The sequence below is a fragment of the Piliocolobus tephrosceles genome, chromosome 7 (genome assembly GCF_002776525.5).
Source record: "Piliocolobus tephrosceles isolate RC106 chromosome 7, ASM277652v3, whole genome shotgun sequence".
Lineage (NCBI taxonomy): Eukaryota > Metazoa > Chordata > Mammalia > Primates > Cercopithecidae > Piliocolobus > Piliocolobus tephrosceles.
In genome coordinates, this window is record NC_045440.1 from 2,454,740 (window position 1) to 2,473,920 (window position 19,181).

Sequence of the window (19,181 nt, forward strand, 5' to 3'; positions counted from 1 at the left end):
CCAAACAGAATCTAAACAACCATACTCTTAAATAAATAGTCTGTGGGTTAAAGAGGAAATCTCAAGAGAAATTGAAAAACATAAAAAATCTAGCTGAATGAACATGAAAATGGAACAAATCAAAACGTGTGAATCACAGCAAAAGCAGTACTTAGAAGAAATTTATAACATTAAATACATACATTAGGGAAAAGGAGGGGAAAAGTCAATTTTCTAAACTCCTACCTCAAAAACCCAAAAAAAGAGCAAAATGAGCCTAAAATAAGCAGGAAAAAAGGAAATAATAAAAAACAAAAATCAACAATATTGAAAACAGAGAAAGAATTTTAAAAAAACAATGAAACAAAGAATTGGTTATTTGAAAAGATCAATAAAATTGACAAAGAAAAGGAGAAAACACAAGTTACCAATATCAGGAATGAAACAGGGATTTCACTACAGACCCTGCAGGCACCAAACATCTGATAAAAAGAAAGTAAAAACAACTCTATGCACATATTTGACAACTTAAATGAAACTGACCAAGTCCTTGAAAGACATAAATAACTAAGACTCACACAAGAAGAAATAACCCAATTAGTTTTAGACCTATTTAAAATTGAATCAAATAATAATAATAATAAAATTATTAGGCCCAAATGGTTTCACTAGTGAATTCTACCAAACATTTAAGGAGAAATACAGTTGGCCCTATGTATCTGTGGGTTCTGCATTTATGGATTCAACCAACTACAGATTTAAAAAATAATAAAAATACAAATAAAAAATATAGTATAACAAAACTTATATAGCACTGACTTTGTATTAGTTATTATAACTAATCTAAAGATGATTTAAAGTATATGGGAGGATGTGCCTCCATAGGTTATACTATGTAACTTTTTTTTTTTCTTTTTTTTTTTTGAGACGGAGTCTCACTCTGTCGCCCAGGCTGGAGTGCAGTGGCTGGATCTCCGCTCACTGCAAGCTCCGCCCCCCAGGTTCCCGCCATTCACCTGCCTCAGCCTCCCGAGTAGCTGGGACTACAGGCGCCCGCCACCTCGCCCAGCTAGTTTTTATTTTTTAGTAGAGACGGTGTTTCACCGTGTTAGCCAGGAAGGTCTCAATCTCCTGACCTCGTGATCCGCCCGTCTCGGCCTCCCGAAGTGCTGGGATTACAGGCTTGAGCCACCGCGCCCGGCCACTATGTAACTTTTTATAAGGAATTTGAACATCTGCATCTTCAGCGGGTCCTGGAACCAGTACCCCTGAGGACACCTAGGGCCGAATGTATTACTAACATATTACAGTCTCTTCCAGAAAATAAAAGGGGAAAACTAACTCATTCTATAAGGCCAGGTTTACCCTAATAAAAAAACTAGATAAAGATATTATAAGTAAAGTACAGAACAGTATCCACGTATTTCTATGACAGAAATGTCCCATAGACTGCATCAATGTCAATATCCTCGCTGTGATGTTATATTACAGTTCTGCAAGGTGTTACCACTAGACGAAGCTAGGGAAAGGGTACACGGGACTTCTTTTTATTATTTCTTACAACTGCATGGGGACTTAAAATTATGTCAAAATAAAAGTTTAATAAAAATCTTAAAGAATAGAGCTGGTAACCGTTACAATAGCAAAGCATTAATGAATTCTAATGTCACACGTGCTACTTTAAGAAAGCAAATATTAACAGTAATGTGCTTTATTATATTTTAAAGAACCATTTAAAATACCAATTTGGTTATAGTTGAAGTTCTAATCCAAATTGCAATACAAATGCTACAGAGTTGCTATAATTTACTAAGGAAAATGACAGCTGCTCTCCGTATACACTAACAAGTTATCATGCTTCACAAATATGTCACTTTTGATGAGTTAAAAGATCATGCTGGTTTTAATGATGTAAGTGTGGTGGCTTTAATTACACAAAAAGATTCATTGGAAGGACTTGAAGTACTACAGTGCTAAGATTATCTAAACAGAAAGTTAGTTGTTGTTGTTGTTTTTTTCCTTTTTTCTTGAGACAATGTCTCTTGCTCTGTCGCCCAGACTGGAGTGCAGTGGCACCATCTCGGTTCACTGTAACTTCTGCCTCCCGGGTTCAAGCAATTCTCCAGCCTCAACTTCCTGAGTGGCTGGGATTACAGGCGCCTGCCGCCACGCCCAGCTAAATTTTGTATTTTTAGTAGAGACGGGGTTTCACCATATTGGCCAGGCTGGTCTTGAACTCCCGGCCTCAAGTGATCTGCCTGCCTTGGCCTCCCAAAGTGCTGGGATTACAGGCATGAGTCACAGCACCCAGCCCAGAAAGTTAATTTCTATTCCCTCCCACTCCATAAACAACATACCTCATTTTATTGCACTTTGCAGATACATATTTTTTACAAATTGAAGGTTTGTGGCAACCTTGCATCCAGCAAGTCTATTGGCACCATTTTTCCAACAGCATGTGCTCACTTCGTTAGCATTTTTTCGCAATAAAGTATTTTTAATTAAGGTAGAACTTTTTTTAGACATAATGCTATTGCACACTATACAGTATGAACACAACTTTCAAATGCACTAGGAAACCAAAAAAAAAAAAAAGTGTTTCACTTTATGGCAATATTTGCTTCTTTATAGTGGTCTGAAACAAAATCTGCACTATCGCTGAGGTATGCCTGTACACAGGTTACTGTCTATAACTAACTGAAGGTCTGTTTACATTATTTGATCTGCCTCTTACCTATGAAGAGCTCAAACATTTTAAATACTACATCTTTCCTTACAGAGTCTAGTTGTTTTAAGTTTCAAATGAATGTTCATCAACCCTAGTGACTAGAGAGCAAAGACTAAAGAAGATCATTTATGATATTCCCCATTATCTGCAGTTTCCCTTTCTGTGGTTTCAGTTACCCCCAGTCAACCAGTCTGAAAATAGGTGAATGCAGTACCACTAGATATTGTGAGACAGAGAGAGAGATGACATTGACGTATCTCTCATTGTAGTTTATCATTATAACTGTTTTATTATTGGTATTGTTGTTAATCTCTTACTGTGCCTAACTTAGGAATTAAACTTTATTAGAGGTATGTACATATAGGAAAAACCATAGTCTGTATAGGGTTCAGTACTATCTGTGGTTTCAGGTATCCACTGGGGTCTGAGAACGTATCCCCAGATAAGGGACGGTTACTATGCAAAGTTCAAAAGATCAATTTATTACCAAATTAATCCATTTTATTATAATAATATGATGATAAATCTTACTGGCAATATTAGGTAACTTTTTGTCTTTCAAAAGGAGGAATCTTTAATCTAAAAAAGAGGAACATTATATTAACAGACTAGATTTAAGCCCTGTAGTTTATATTTATGGGCCACTCTAATTTTATTTTTGTTTTGGGCCATACCATGTCCTTCCAAATGAACAAATAGGTAAAAAGTCTGATTCTGCACACATAGGAGTACTCATTGATCCTGGAGCCAAACTGCTTGAATTCAAATTCCTATTAATTCCCCTTGATGGTTCTGTGAACTTAGAAGTAACTTAACCTCTCCATCTGTAAAAATGAGTACAATAACAATATCCACCTCATAGCTTCATTGTGAGGATTCAACGCCCTTGAAACAGCACCTGGATCAAAGGAGGATTCAGGAGGTGTCAGCTATTATTATTGTCACTGTATTTTATGTAACGCTAACTTCTTAAAAGAAAGTTTGGCTTGCTGCAAGAATCTAAAAATTCAATATGAACTATGAAACAAATACCTGCTGCTAATAAAAAAAAAGAAAGAAACTGGCTTAGCTGTTTCTTCACGGTGCAAACAACACTTGAAAACTGAAATTAATCTCTTATGTCAGATGTAATCTTTTTAAAAAGGTATGAGTTTTATATTCTTCTCCTAAACTGTCTTCATATTTTAAAAATTTCAAAAAAAGTCTTTCAACCACTTTTAATAGCAAACGTTAAATTTTCCTACTCATGTCCAAAATTATACAAGATTAAACTATTAATAAAAGTTTCTTAGTCAAGAAATTAACATTTTAACATATATTTAAAATGAGTATTCACATTGTTTTGTTTCAGCAGTAACACCTTTTAACTTCCTTTACTATAATACTAAAGGCAATGTTTTAAAATCAGAAATTCATCTTAAGAATTTCCCCAATAAAATTCACATAGATAAATATACAACTTTTCTTAATAAGGTAAGGTTTATTTCTGCTTATAGTTTATTTTTTAGGATGCAGTCTGTATAATTAGACTTTCTAATACCTGATAAGTAATTCTTTAAGTTCAGATTAACAGCATGAGAAAAGTAATCATACAGTCTGACAATAAAACATGTACTACATATGGTATGCAATATGCCAGGTTATAGTATAGCTCATGTGCAAAACTGCATACTAACACAACAATGGCCACAAGAAAAAAACAAAAATAAGCCTGTAATCCCAGCACTTAGGGAGACTGAGGTGGGTGGATCACCTGAGGTCAGGAGTTCGAGACCAGCCTGACCAACGTGGTGAAACCCCGTCACTACTAAAAATACAAAATTAGCTGGGCGTGGTGGCGCATGCCTGTAATCCAAGCTACTTGGGAGACTGAGAGGCAGGAGAATCGCTTGAACCCAGGAGGTGGAGGTTGCGGTGAGCCAAGATTGCACCATCCTGGATGCTCTTTGCTCCAGCCTGGGCCACAAGAGCAAAACTCCATCTCAAAAAAAAAAAAAAAAAAACCAAAAATAAGGCCTCGGTTTGACATCTGGATGTCTGATGTGACAGCTGCAAGCAGCCTCATCTTTCCAGAATTGGAATGTTCTCAATCATAAGAGCCATCTGAGAAATCTGTTGATAAAAACTCAGTAAACCTCATCCATCTTACCAATTAAAACATTTTAAAAATGCACTTATGTTTTAGAAATGTATATAACTATATGCAATTCAAAACTACTTTTAGGAAGCTAAAAATTTATTAAAACTATTGGCATAAAATGTCAAAGAAGTAATGGTTAATGAGTATTTATACGACCTGGAAAATATGCTGCTCCCAATTATCAGTAATCGAACCTTAGACATTTATTTCATTGATCATTTTATGTGTTCTTCTAAGTCCTGGGCATAAAGAAGTAAACAAGACAGACAAAAGTCCAAACCCTTGTGATGCTGTCCTTCTACTGGGACAAACACCGCCACCACAAGGCAATGCCAGATACCAATAACTCCATGAAGGAAACCAAGTAGGCTAACGGCACCAGGGACAAGAAGCCTTCTCCGAGGAGTAGACACGTGAACTAGAGATTTAACTGATGAACTGGGGAAGTGTTCCAGTTTCAGTAAATAGCTTACGTTAGCCCAGACACAGAATAAGGGGTCATCTGTTTGAGGGACAGCAAGCAACCAGCTGCAGCTGAAGCAAAGAGACCAAGAGAGAATATAGTAGAAGAAAAAATCAGAGAAATGCAAGGCAGGAGCCAAATCCCGACAGGCCACGGTTAAAGAATCTGAATTTTATTCAGAGGCTATGGGAATATACTAAAGAATTTTCTGATTATAGAGCTGATTTATGCTTTAGTAAGACCATTCTAGCTGCAGTGAGGAGAAATGAGTGAGGTTTAAGTAGTGGCAGAGAGATCCATTACGAGGTTACCGCTGTCATGAAACAGAGGATGAAGGTGTGGCCCAGGGCTGTGAGGATGGTGAGAAACGGTCAGATTGGGGATTTGAAAGTACGGTAGACCTGAATTGCTGATAGGTTGGATACAAAGTGTGAGGCAAAGAAAGGAGTACCGGTCAGGCACGGTGGCTCATACCTGTAATCCCAGCACTTTGGGAGGCCCAGGCGGGTGGACCACAAGGTCAGGAGATCGAGACCATCCTGGCCAATATGGTGAAACTCCGTCTCTACTAAAAATACAAAACTTAGCTGGGCATGGTGGCGCCTGCCTATAGTCCCAGCTACCTGGGAAGCTTAGGCAGGAGAATCGCTTGAACCCGGGAGGCAGAGGTTGCAGTGAGCCAAGATAGCAACACTGCACTCCAAGCTGGCGACAAAGCGAGACCCCATCTCAAAAAAAAAAAAAAAGGAAGGAGTTCCAAATTTTCGGCAAAATCTAGTAGTCAAAACTAGGTGGTCAGGGCACAGATCACTTAAGTTCTCACTGGTTATGCTAAAGATGTTGGTCTTATCTGAAGGGCAGTAGGAGGCACTCAGTAGAAGAAAAAAAAAAAAAAAGCAAAAGATTTCAGATTTTGCTGACTCACTAAGCCAGTCTCAGCAACAACACACCAGATACCTCAATATTGCCTGGTGGCCTGAGCCACAGCTGATTCCTTGTAGAGAGACTGGAGGCTACGGATCAATCATAGATTTGGATTTCCTCGGAAGTGCAATGAATCCAGGTTAAAGCTAATTTATTCCTGAGACACCTGAATGCAAATATATCCTCCTTCCCATTCCCTTAACCCTAAATATACTAGGAAAATACTAGGATCATCAACTATCTTAGCAACCCTGTGACCATCTAAACTCACTCACTTTACATCCCCATCATCCTTGGTCCTGTCAATGATAAACATTCCTTTGGTCATCTATCCTTTTCCAAACTCTCGGTCTTAATCTGCTCTTACCTGTTTTTTTGATTCAACTTTCCATTGCTCCCTCTATCCTTTCCACTCTGCCCAGAGACTCTCCTTTACATGATTAACAAAGACCCTACTCTCTAGTCCTCTTCAACAGACACTCCCTTTGTCAACCACCTTTAACTTAAATGTGGCTCTCCCATAATACCACATGCAGTGCAGCCTTTTAAAAAAGGAAAGCTCTTTATTTTCCAAACCTTCCTTATTTCCAAGTCAAGAACAGCGGTATCTACCATGTTCATGGATGCTAAGACTGAATCTGGTGAAGCACACTTCCAATGGAATTGATTAAATGACTCTAAATTCACAAGGAAGAATAAAGACTGAAAACAACCTACCTAAATGTGAAACACTAGGGAATTCACTCAAAAAACTAAAATATACTCATAGAAGGGTACTATGAAGTTGTTATATACTGAGGTTGTAGAAAAACACTTAATGCCTTTGGGAACATTCATGTAACTAAATTTGAAAAATATATATTATTAAGCAGTTATAACACATTAGGCTGATTTGATTAAAGAGAAATAAGAGCGTGGGATACTCACAGAAGAAAAGATTTTATAAATAAAGTACACCAAAATGTTATCTCTAAGTAGCAAAATTACAGATGATTTTTCTTTTTCATCCTTTTCCTGCTTCTCTCAATTTCCAAATGAATGTATTTCTTTTACAATCAGAAAAAAAAAGGCCAAAAGTATGTTACTTTAAAAAATTTATAATCAAAACACACAAAAACTGCTCTTCAATAACATTTACATAGGTTGTTTTTGACTTTTCATACCCTTGTTTAAAACAAAAAATGAACAAACAAAAAACCTAAAATACCTCCAAGTCCTTCAGTTTATTGACCAGAACTTCAGTCATTAGCAGAAAAACAAAAGAAAGCCTTCAAGATTTCTTCTAAGCCTATCATTCAGCAAAGAGGATGATGAGACTCTCTGAGTAAGTCTTCTCATTTAAATACCCAAGTGTACTATCCAAAACCAATGGCTACATGCTAGGGTCCCTTAATTGCAAAATTAAGGGTACACTGTTGCTTTGTATAGCTTTATAAAAAAAATGCATTCTTATGTATAAGAGGGTATTAGTCACATATTTTTTAATGTTCTATAAATAAAGACTGTCAGGCAGACGGATCACCTGAGGTCAGGAGTTCGAGACCAGCCTGGCCAACATGGTGAAACCCCATCTCTACTAAAAATACAAAAATTAGCCAGGCATGATAGCACATGCCTGTAATCCCAGCTACCTGGGAGGCTGATGCAGAAGAATTGCTTGAACCCAGGAGGCAGAGGTTGCAGTGAGGTGAGATCAGGCCACTGAACTCCAGCCTGGGCGACAGAACAAAACTCTATCTCAAAAAAAAAAAAAAAAAAAAGACAGAGAGAGAGATTGTCACTTTGTTAATTGCCTTTAAGGAAAACACATAAATACTTATACACAGTTTAGGCTAATGCACAAAAGTAGTAACATAAAAAGATAAGATACTGGAAAGAGATTTTCAGCAAGTAAATTCCTAAAGAAAAAATTTTTAAGAATGAAAATTTCACTCTCAAGGTAAGTAAGGGTACTACAATTACATCTGGCATAAAAATAAAGAATGACATGTTACTCAGAATGATCTCTAATAACTCTAAGGCATTCCTTTCAAAAGATATCCTTTAAAAAATTAATGTTTAATCTTTTAAATTTAGCTTTGGAAATAATTCTTTCACCATAATTCCACTGGAAATTTCAATTGCTTATTAGAGAACCTGTATGGTATGAAAAACATTCTGGGATACATTTCACCTAAGTGTTATTTCACTGCATTGTATAACATGAATGTAGAAATAGAACTGGTCGGCCAGGCGCGGTGGCTCAAGCCTGTCATCCCAGCACTTTGGGAGGCCGAGACGGGTGGATCACGAGGTCAGGAGATCGAGACCATCCTGGTCTACATGGTGAAACCCCGTCTCTACTAAAAATACAAAAAACTAGCCGGGCGAGGTGGCGGGCGCCCGTAGTCCCAGCTACTCGGGAGGCTGAGGCAGGAGAATGGCGTGAACCCGGGAGGCGGAGCTTGTAGTGAGCGGAGATCGCGCCACTGCACTCCAGCCTGGGTGACAGAGCCAGACTCTGTCTCAAAAAAAAAAAAGAAATAGAACTGGTTTATATTTCAACAAAATTAACCATATTACTAGACTTTTCCTTTTAAATCACATCTGAAAAGCTGTATATCATTTCCAAAAAAGTAGATATTCTTGAAACGAATAATTAACAAAATCAGTATTATGACCAAGACTTTCATATCTTCCTATCTAAGCAAAGTACAGTGTTAGATGGCTTTCAAATCAATTTTAGTAGATGTGATATCTGTCCTCCAGGAATCTTGTGTCTCCATGAGTGATTGTCCCAAAGTGCTTTCCCAAACTAACAACATGCAATACAGTTTCCCCTGAAATTCATTACAAATTAGGAGAGAGTTTCTTGTTAATAAGTTATATTAAAAGTTGCCTTTTAAAAAAGTGAAAGTAGATCTAAAAGCATTGTCATATTAAATGTATGTAACAAATGGACAAAGCAGGTGTTGAGAGTTGGAGAGAAGGAAAGGTCAGAGGGAGGACATTCAGATAGAGCGAGAGTCTTGCTCAGCATTTATAGTCTCCCCGTTTCTATGCACTATATTTCTCCTTTGCTCAGAGACCACTCTAAAGCTGTTCTTGTTGCCCAGGGCTTTGTTAAGAGACTGAAAGGCTGTTGAATCTGAGGCTATGTATTTTAATTTCATTACTTAAAATTGTATATTTATACTCAAATTTCTTATCTACACTAATTTAAGTAGATTATTCTAGTGTATGTTACTGTTATTCAGCAACTAAATACACTAATCTTTGAGAAAAATCATATTACTCTGAGCAATAATTATATTAATTTTAACACAGTGCAAAGTTGTTTTTCTATGCAAAGTAATTAAGCAAAATTCCATAGATTTTCAAAGCTTTCTGTACATAAATATTTTCCCTTCACCTCAGTATTTTTGCTAAATTTTCACACCATGAACTCTAAACTTAAACAAGAACAAAAGACGTATTTTCTTCAACCATGGGCAAATTTAAAAGGTAGTTAAAAGTCATTTACTTTCACATAGCCTAAAACAATACTGTTAGCACTGCAGTGACAGAGGCTCATTACAAAGGTCAGTTAAGTAAAAGAGGGCAAAGGCAGCAGGACTCAGATGCTAAGAATAAAAACAAAAATAGATCCAATGCAGCATTTTGAGAATGAAGATCAATGAAAACACTTAGAGCACTATTTTCTATATTGTTATGAGAGATCTTTTCCATTCTAGCATTTCCTCTTTGCTGGTTCTTGGCATTTGCTTTAATAAAACTAATACTTAAGCCACAAATTTGCATTATCTGAAGCAAAAAGATAATAAATGCCTCAGTTAAAAACAACTTAGCTATCATGGTGAAAGTGAAAACATATGATTAAAGTATAAATGGGGTGGCAAGGGAGAGGCAGCGGCATATTTTATTTAACTATCGATCCAAGAAATAAGGCAGCAGGTTGTCTTTCCAATCAAAACTCCTTTTATAGTAATATAAATGCCCTTGCTTGCTCAACAGTAAAGGTCTTAAACAACTGAGAGGGTGAGGTACAGAAAAATTATGATATAAACCATAAAAATGACTAAAATATGAGTAAAAGATGTTATGATTTAATGCTATCATTCTAAGTAGACCAACAATCTTACTGCTTATGCTATGACAGCATACCAATTAATGAGACAGATATCAAATCAATAATAAAGTAGTAGATAATGGCAGATATATTTGCTTAGTTTCATCAGTGAAAAGAAAAATTGAGCATAACAAGATTTTATAAAATCAAGTAAGGAGTTACACAGATATACTCATTCGGTAGCTCTCTGTGTTCTTACCTGTAAGGACAGCTTTGGCTGAAGGATCTGCCAGGTCCAGGGCTGATTTCCCATCAGTGTTCCGAATGTTTGGGTCAGCTCCGTGCTGCAGCAGCACTGTGCAGGGAAAGCAGAAACAGTATCTTACCTCAGGGATACAGACATTATTTACTGGTAAGTGTCGTCTCGGCATGGTGTAGGCATAAACATACATTGCACAATTTTTTTCTCTTTCAAGAAAAAAAAAAAAAAGAAAAAAAGCACTGCAGCAAAAGAGCCTCTCCAGAGTAAAATGAAGTTGGCAACTTATGGTACAGTATTATCACATGACTTAACATCAGAAACATGAAACTAGAAAAATCTTGCAATGTAGAGTTTTGGTTTGCCTCCTTCAAGCAGCAGTATGGGAAGCTGTGTGCTCGCTGGCTCACACTGTGAAATATGCTAGCTGTGAACCTGCCCTCTCTTTACTACCACTGTGGCTGCTTGTTGCTGCCGCTGCTTTACTGCTGAATTTCCAAACGCTTCCTCTCCTCAGAATAGTTATAATACTGTGCAAGCCTTTTAGTGGCTCACCACTTGCACATGAAACTCACCATAACATACTGGCTTGCTTCCAAGAAGTTTAACAGACATAGTAATGCGTGTAACCCTGGTCCCCTGGAGTGGAACTGCAAAAAGGAACTGCCTCCTGTACTCATTCTTTCCATCAAAAATGTTTAGAAACAGAAACTCAATCACTATAATATATCCTAAGGCATGAATGTAATGCCTGCCATATTGGGTAAAAAGTAGCTACTGGGAATTGTTAAATATGGAGGTTCCTACAAAAGAGAAAATCACTGTTTAAGTAAAATCCAGAGATATTAATCCAAAACATTTATCAGCCACATCTGGTACGTGGTGTGTATACTATGGAGGGTGGAGAGGGCATGGGAGGAGGAGACTGTTGCTGTAATACTACCCAAACAATGATTAAATAAATAAATGTATTAAGAAGTTGTTCCAGTAAGTAAAATTCAATTGTAAGTTATGAGCCACTACTGTTGATGAGTCCCCAATTTTCATTCATTCATGACAGTTCCATGCTAAAGCACACACATTCTTTAGCAATCTTTGGAAGGTAATGCTAATACATTACCAATGAGTAAGTCCTTCTGTTTACAAAGCTCTTCCTTTTCCTTTAAGGCATTAGCCATAAAATCAATGGCTTTGTTATAATGGACAAACAACAGCCTTATCCAGAACGAGGACACAACTGCTAGGAAGGTGAGCCTGTGCATCTCACACATTACATCTTGGGGAGTTTCAGACTTGGGACAATAAAAACCAGCTATGGCTTGAGAAGATGCAGTGAGATCTTACAAAGACTTTCTGTATTGTTTCCTATGCGAATGCAAACAATGAATATAATTGTTTTCAGATGTTTATAAACTGATTCAAGAGTCAGTAGAATAAAACAGCGAGTGCCACAATATCAAAGTGTACTCTTTCATCATAATGGGTACAGCTATTCTAACAACATTTTTTTTAATTCCAGGAAGAAATTCTAATGTGAAGATTTGGCTTATAAAGGGTCTTTATAATAAAGTAGACTCAAGTATCGAATGCAAGCTGATAACTGTATCTTTAGTTGCTGAGTGATCACATGCAAAAGGGAAGAAAACAGAAGAAATAATAGCTACCATGAAAAGCAAAGTTTAACTGCATACTTCAGGAACTTCAGGACCTGCTTTAAACAAGAAGTAAAGGAATATTTTTATCTGAGTTTGACAACTGTATGATGGGAGCTTTCATTTTACAGTTTTATTGAGTGCTAGAAGTAAAATAGTGAAAGTCTGACTGTTTCTCCAAAGTCTCCTAAAACCTCAATCCTTCTTTTTTAAACCAGTATTTTAACTATCATATCTTGCCTATTTTGCAATAGAAATCTGTCATTACAGTTTAGTTGTAGTTTTGTTGTACTTTGGGTGACATTAAAAGAAGTAAACATTTACTTGAAATAGATGTTTTCTAAATATGTTTGAGTCATGCCTATCTCTTTAATTAGACCTGAACACAGACACATCTACAGCGAAGTAATGCAGCAACAGGAAAGAAGCAGCTGAATTTTCTAAACCAGATGCTGATAATAAAATTCACATCAGAAAATGTTTAACCATATTTAATTCATCACATATGAATTAAAAATTAAAAACTCAGTAAAGTTAAGACTTTTAGGATAAGTAAGGTATCTAACCCCTCATTAGATCAGCAGGGGTCTAAACTTATCCAACTTTCATAAGAGGTTACAAGATTGCCAAGAGGACTGAATTGGAACATAAAGTGGTATGCAAAGGTGCTGGGCAGGGAGTTTGACAACCCCCATCAGCTCACCATAATATTTAAAGCACATTTTAAAATGTGTACTCTTAACTCTACCAGTGACAACTAATTCCATGCTTTGCTCTGGGGCAGGGGTCAGCTAACTTTTTCTGTAATAGGCCTGATAGTAAATATTTTAGTCTTTATGGACTATTTGGTCTCTGTCTCAACTATAGCTGACCCTGAATAATACAAGTTTGAACTGCATGAGTCCACATATATGCAGACTTTTTTCAGTAAAAGTTACACTGAGTGTACCTGTCTCTGCTACCCCTGAGATAGCAAGAACCACCACTCCTCATCCTCCTTCTCAGCCCACTCAATGTGAAGATGATGAGGATGAAGATCTTTATGGAGATCCACTTTCACTTAATGAATAGCAAACACATTTTCTCTTCCTTGTGATTTTCTTAAAAATGTTTTCTTTTCTCTAGCTTGCTTTACTGTAAGAATACAATATATAATACATATAACATAGAAAATATGTGTTAATTGACTGTTTATGTTGTCAACAAGGCTTCTGGTCAATAGTAGGCTATTAGTTTTGTGGGAGAAAGTTACATTCGAATTTTAAACTGCACGTTGTTCAACACTCCTAATAACTCCTGCATTGTTCAAGGGTCCTCATCCCTCCCTCAACTTTACCATTATAGCGTGAAAGCAGCCACAGATAATATTTAAATGAATAAGCATGGCTGCATTCCAATAAAATTTAAATGAATAAGCATGGCTGCATTCCAATAAAATCTTACTTAAGGACTTTGAAACTGAAATCTTATATAATTTACAAAATATTCTTCTTCTTTTGATTAAAAAAATTAAAAAACATATAACCAATTCTTAGCTTGCAAGCCATACAAAAACAAGAGAGAGGCTGGGTTTGGCCTATGGACCACATTTGCTGAACCCTGACCTTGGGGAGCACTATAAATGTGGTCTATGCTATACAAAGCATATTATACAAAGTTCCATTACCAGGTCTATGCTATACAAAGCATATTATACAAAATTCCATTCCCAGAACTGTTTAGAATCCATCTACAATGAGGTAAGAACAGAAACTGAAGGTATTTGGAACTATGTCTGTTGTTTCAAAATTACCTTCTCCAGTACTTCTTTTTATTTATATTTTACAAAATTATTGGTCTGTCATGCATTGGGGAAAAAAGAAAACCCCTCTACCACAGACAATTTGAGAAGCACTGAGCCAGGGCACACAAGAAATTCTGTGGGCCTCAGTTCTCACGACTTTTAAAATAAAGGGGCTAAACTTGATAAGGTGATCTCTACATATTTTAGGAGCAGTGTCAAATCTCTGATAATGCTTTTAAAGTTATAGCCAAAGACTTGAAGCATTAAGATCTAAAATCTTCAAAAAAATCAAAATAAAAAAAGAGCTGCTTCAAATAGAATCTCTTATTCTCCCACCCTCTGAATCAAAATGGAAAAAATAATAATAGAAGGGTTTTCATTTATCTTAACTCTTTAAAAAGAACAAACAAAACTAACAGTTGAGATCAGCAGCACTGAAAGTTGTCAGACACATTCTTAAATGTCCCAAACTATAATATTCCCCAAGCAATTTCTCAAATAGAATTTCATTCTAAAGTGCCTTCAAATCTGATCCTTCACACCATTCTCTATGGGGATTTATGTGGGACTATTTCCTAATACCAGAAGAATGGCACATACATGAGGCAAAGGTACAACAGCTTTCAAGAATGCCACACTGTACTCAAAGTGGTGGCATCTAAGACTCAGTTCTGGATGCTTCAAAATTTGTTTTCAACACTCTGAGCCATCAAAGAGAATAAAAAAATGTGATCATTAACACAAAACAAAATTAGAAATTCATCTTGTAAAATCAGTATGCATTGATAGCACACTAATATAAAACAGATTTTTCTTAAAAAAGTAGCACATTACTTGATGATATAGTGTCATATTATTTTTTAAAAGTAGCACAAATACCTGAAGCAAAGTTCCCAAAATACACCAACAATGTATAAAGTAAGGTTTGAAAGAAAAAGAAGGAAACTAAAATCTGAGTAACATTCAGTACATAAATTCAAGGGTGCTATGGCCATTCACAAAGCCCCTTATGCTATCTTTAACCACTGGGACATTATCAAACCTCAAATTCCAGAGTAGGTGGTTTCTAATTGTTTTACAAATGCATATCAGCTCTATTTATCTCCTTTCGAGGTAAGAGGGGTGGAGAAAATGTAGCGGCTGGCATAGCAAGACAGTTAAAACTAAGGTAGGGTCACAAAATTCAAACACCATTTTCAAATGAGCTATGGCAAGAAGGACACACGATTTTCCCATTTCTGGTACAGGCATTTAGCCATGGGGAGCCAAATTCAGCATGTGTTATTTTAGCTATGTTATTTAATTTCATCCTTTAAAACTATTAAAGTTAAGTATTTGCATAATTTTAATTATTGTAAATAAAAACAAAATATTTCTACTTTCATACAAAGACTCATTCTGTTAAATTCCTAGAAAATTATAAAGTGCTATTACAATAAATTGTGTTTAACTGCAGGCATTATTAACTGATTTTAAAAGACAGAAGACATAGAGACGATGTGAATTTTCCAAGCTAAAAATGTAGCAAGCTTTTTAGAGTAAATTATCAAAAGATGTTTTACTAAGTTTTTACTTTAAAATTATCAGCATCTAACTCTTTAAGAGTACACAGATATATGTTTATTAAATTGAGTTTCAAAAACAGAATTACATAAAGGACCAAGTTCCTTGAATTTTTTTAAGCAAAGAAAATTTTTAATTTTATAGAAAAATATCAAAGGAGTAAATTTTAACTACAGTACAGCCTTCAATGTATAACTCTTCACCAATACACATGAGCTTTAAGAGGTAAAACTATTTTTATAAACTGAAATATATGATAGATCCTTGTGTTTATGCACATTCAATTTCTTCTACACAAACATGTATATTAAAATGGTATAATATTATATAATGACATAAGATATGCCATTATATTATACAGTATACATATCATATATAGTATGCTACAGCATATATTATACAGTAATAATACAGTATATAGTTATACATTATAGATTTTTTGAAAACTTTAATCTTTTCACCCAAAATACACGTTACTTATTACAGCATAAAAGTAGTCAAGCTAATGTATTTTATTTTTCAAACTATCTGAAGTTGATTTACCACTAACGGTAAATATGAAAACTCAAGGCCGGGCGCGGTGGCTCACGTCTGTAATCCCAGCACTTTGGGAGGCTGAGATGGGCGGATCACGAGGTCAGGAGATCCAGACCACCCTGGTTAACAAGGTGAAACCCCATCTCTACTAAAAACACAAAAAATTAACCGGGCGTGGCGGCGGGCGCCTGTAGTCCCAGCTACTTGGGAGGCTGAGGCAGGAGAATGGCGTGACCCCGGGAGGCGGAGCCTGTAGTGAGCCGAGATTGCGCCACTGCACTCCAGCCTGGGCGACAGAGCAAGACTCCGTCTCAACAAAAAAAAAAAAAAAAAAAAAAGGAAAAAAAAAAGAAAAAGAAAATTAAGTAACTAGTGCTATCCTATATAGAATGGCTCACTGAATTTAAATTAGAATTTAAATGGCACAATTTTCTGTTTCCAGTAATGGCAGAGTAGCTTATTTAAATCATCCCTTAGGCTGTAAACAATGAACAGAACTAGATTTGAAACAAAAACAAAAACACAACTTCTAAAATCATCTATGAGCTAACAAGACAGTGCAAGAATTACCAGCTGAAAGCTGAAGAGCAAAGGAAATCCAGAGGGTAAACATGTATGGAAGCTGTCATTGTTCTGAAGGCAATTATTGATCAAGAAAAATAAAATATGTCATTTCAGTGTCTCATGGAATAAGGGGAAGAGCAATAAAAGCCCAGGGCTCCCCCAAAAGTAAGGACTATAACGAGACTGTTCCCCACGAAACAAGGGTGATACCTCAGGATGAGGACAAAGTGGATGTGAACTGGTCCTAGTACAGAATTATAGCTCTGGTTGGAAACTTTGTGTGCCTAGGATATCTCAAGCCTTGAATTTGATTTAAGGTGGTCCCAGATTGGCAGTAACTCCTATAAATAAATAGTTGGTAAAATGTCCAGTGTATAGCCAAGATAATGAGGCATATAAATAACCTAAAATGTAAAAGCTACAACTAGCAAAAATAGACAACTCAAGAACAGACCCATAAAAACTTCAGATATCAGAGGCACAAGACACGTATTACAAAAAGAACCATGCTTACTGTATTTACTAAAAGACAAGCTGAAAGATCGGAAAAAGACGAAACTATAAAAAATAATAAGGCAAATTTATAAAAGAATTAAACAGAACTTTTAGAAATAAAAATATAACAATAAAAATTTTAAATGAAACTTTAGTTTCCAGCCATAATGGAATAACTGGTATCAGACTAGCTTTCCCTCTCTGATATAAACATTACGAAACTGGACAAAATAGATGAAGCAACTAATTGCAGGCAGTAGCCAGCTGCAGTTGTAAACTGTGATCCCTGAAAGAAGAGAAACTCACAAGATGGGTACCATAATCACCTAACTCTGTCTAAAACAATTTGCCAACCACATAAACACAACAGGAGTCAAAGCAGAACATGGTGGTTACACTGAACTGAGAAGACAGAAATCCAAACTCAGGGCAGAAGAATTGGCTGGAATCTGCAGGACGGGATACTAGAGGAGAGGGAGCTGTGCAGATAGCAGGCCCCAGATGTCTGTGAAGGAGTCCCCAGGAATCACATGGCTGGGCTGGGCTGTACCTGTGCAGGACAAAACCCCTGAGGCTTATCTGGCAATAGCTGCTAAGGACTGAGAGCACAACAGAGTGAGTAGAGGTCGCAAGGTGCGAGAGAAAGAGCAGTGCTGAAAGAAATTGGAACTCTGGCCTTGAGAAAGTCAAGAGAACCTAAAACCACCTTGTTAACACACCTGGCGCACCTTAGCACCAGTGTTAATTATGAATAAGCACCATGACGTAGAACAGAGAGCAGAGGGTCTAAAAGTCAAAACTATTTTTATAATAACATTAAGATATTATTCCCTTGTTTCATTATATTAACATTTGCACTGATGGTACAAAAGCAACAGAGGATAACACAAGCTGAGCATGGTGGCTCATGCCTATAGTTCCAGCACTTTGGGAGGCTGAGGTGGAAGAATTGCTTGAGCCTAGGAGTTTAACAGCAGCCTGGGCAACATAGGAGACCTGGTCTTTTCAAAAAGTAAACAAACGAGCCTGGCATGGTGGCATGCACCTGTGGCTCCAGCTCTTCATGGGGCTGGATGGAGTGAGAGGATGGTTTGAGCCTCAGGAGGTGAAGGCTACAGTGAGCCATGATCACACCACTGCATTCCAACTTGGATGACAATGTGAAACCCTGTCTTACAAAACTAAAATAACACAAATCAAGGCAGTGTCATCAACATCTATTAGTGATTACATTCTTCACTATAAAACATATATGCAGTAAAAAAAAGGAGAGTTTCACATTAGAATGCCCCTGACGAAGCAGTAAAAGTACTATATTTTCTTAAATATTGATCATTAGATTTTTTAAAATATCCTCTGTGAAGAATTAGAAAGTACCTATAAAGGGCTCCCAAATTCATAGACTTTTTCTGCTGATGTGGATATAAAATAACAAATGTAAATATAGTATAATACAGCATGTTAACAAGTTAAGCCTCACTTAGGAAATGACTATTTTTGATACGACAAATGGAAATCATTACAAAATCATACGTAGGTACATAGGCAAAGACGCTTTCCATGTATAAGACAACCAATGGATTGTGATGTTACAGAGTGCAAAAGGTTATCTGACAAGGTTTCAGATTCCACGTTGCAGCTAGCCACTAAGAAACTACCATTTTTCCAGTTTGAATGTGGAATCAAAGAAGAATATCCACAATTATTGGAAAGGTTATTGATAAATGTAGATCTTCTTCAGATATTTCAACCCCAGAAAGCCTCTCAGAAAAGACTGCACACACAAGCAGATCGGAGAATCCTGCTATCTTCAATTAAGTCAAATATTAACAACATTTGCATAAATGTAAAATGATCCCACTCTTGGGACCCATTTTTTGTTTTGGAAAACAATTTTTCAAAAAATGTTATTCATGCTAACACGCAGTAAGTTTGTTATTTGCTAAATGAAATAATTTTTTAAACTTCTTTGTTTTAGTATCTAATACAATATGCATGACCCACATACAAGCTCTGTGGAATGCTCAATAATTTTTAAGAATGCAA

General features: G+C 36.4%; 1 protein-coding gene across 2 annotated transcripts in view; it reads right to left on the reverse strand.

The window, feature by feature from the left end:
- Positions 1–19,181, reverse strand: part of TNKS (tankyrase) — a 217,619-nt gene that overhangs the window by 150,979 nt on the left and 47,459 nt on the right. For both annotated transcript variants that reach the window (XM_023225271.2, XM_023225270.3), the window contains exon 3: positions 10,542–10,637. In XM_023225271.2, the coding sequence (XP_023081039.1) occupies positions 10,542–10,637 (96 nt within the window). The remainder of the gene's footprint in view (positions 1–10,541; positions 10,638–19,181) is intronic.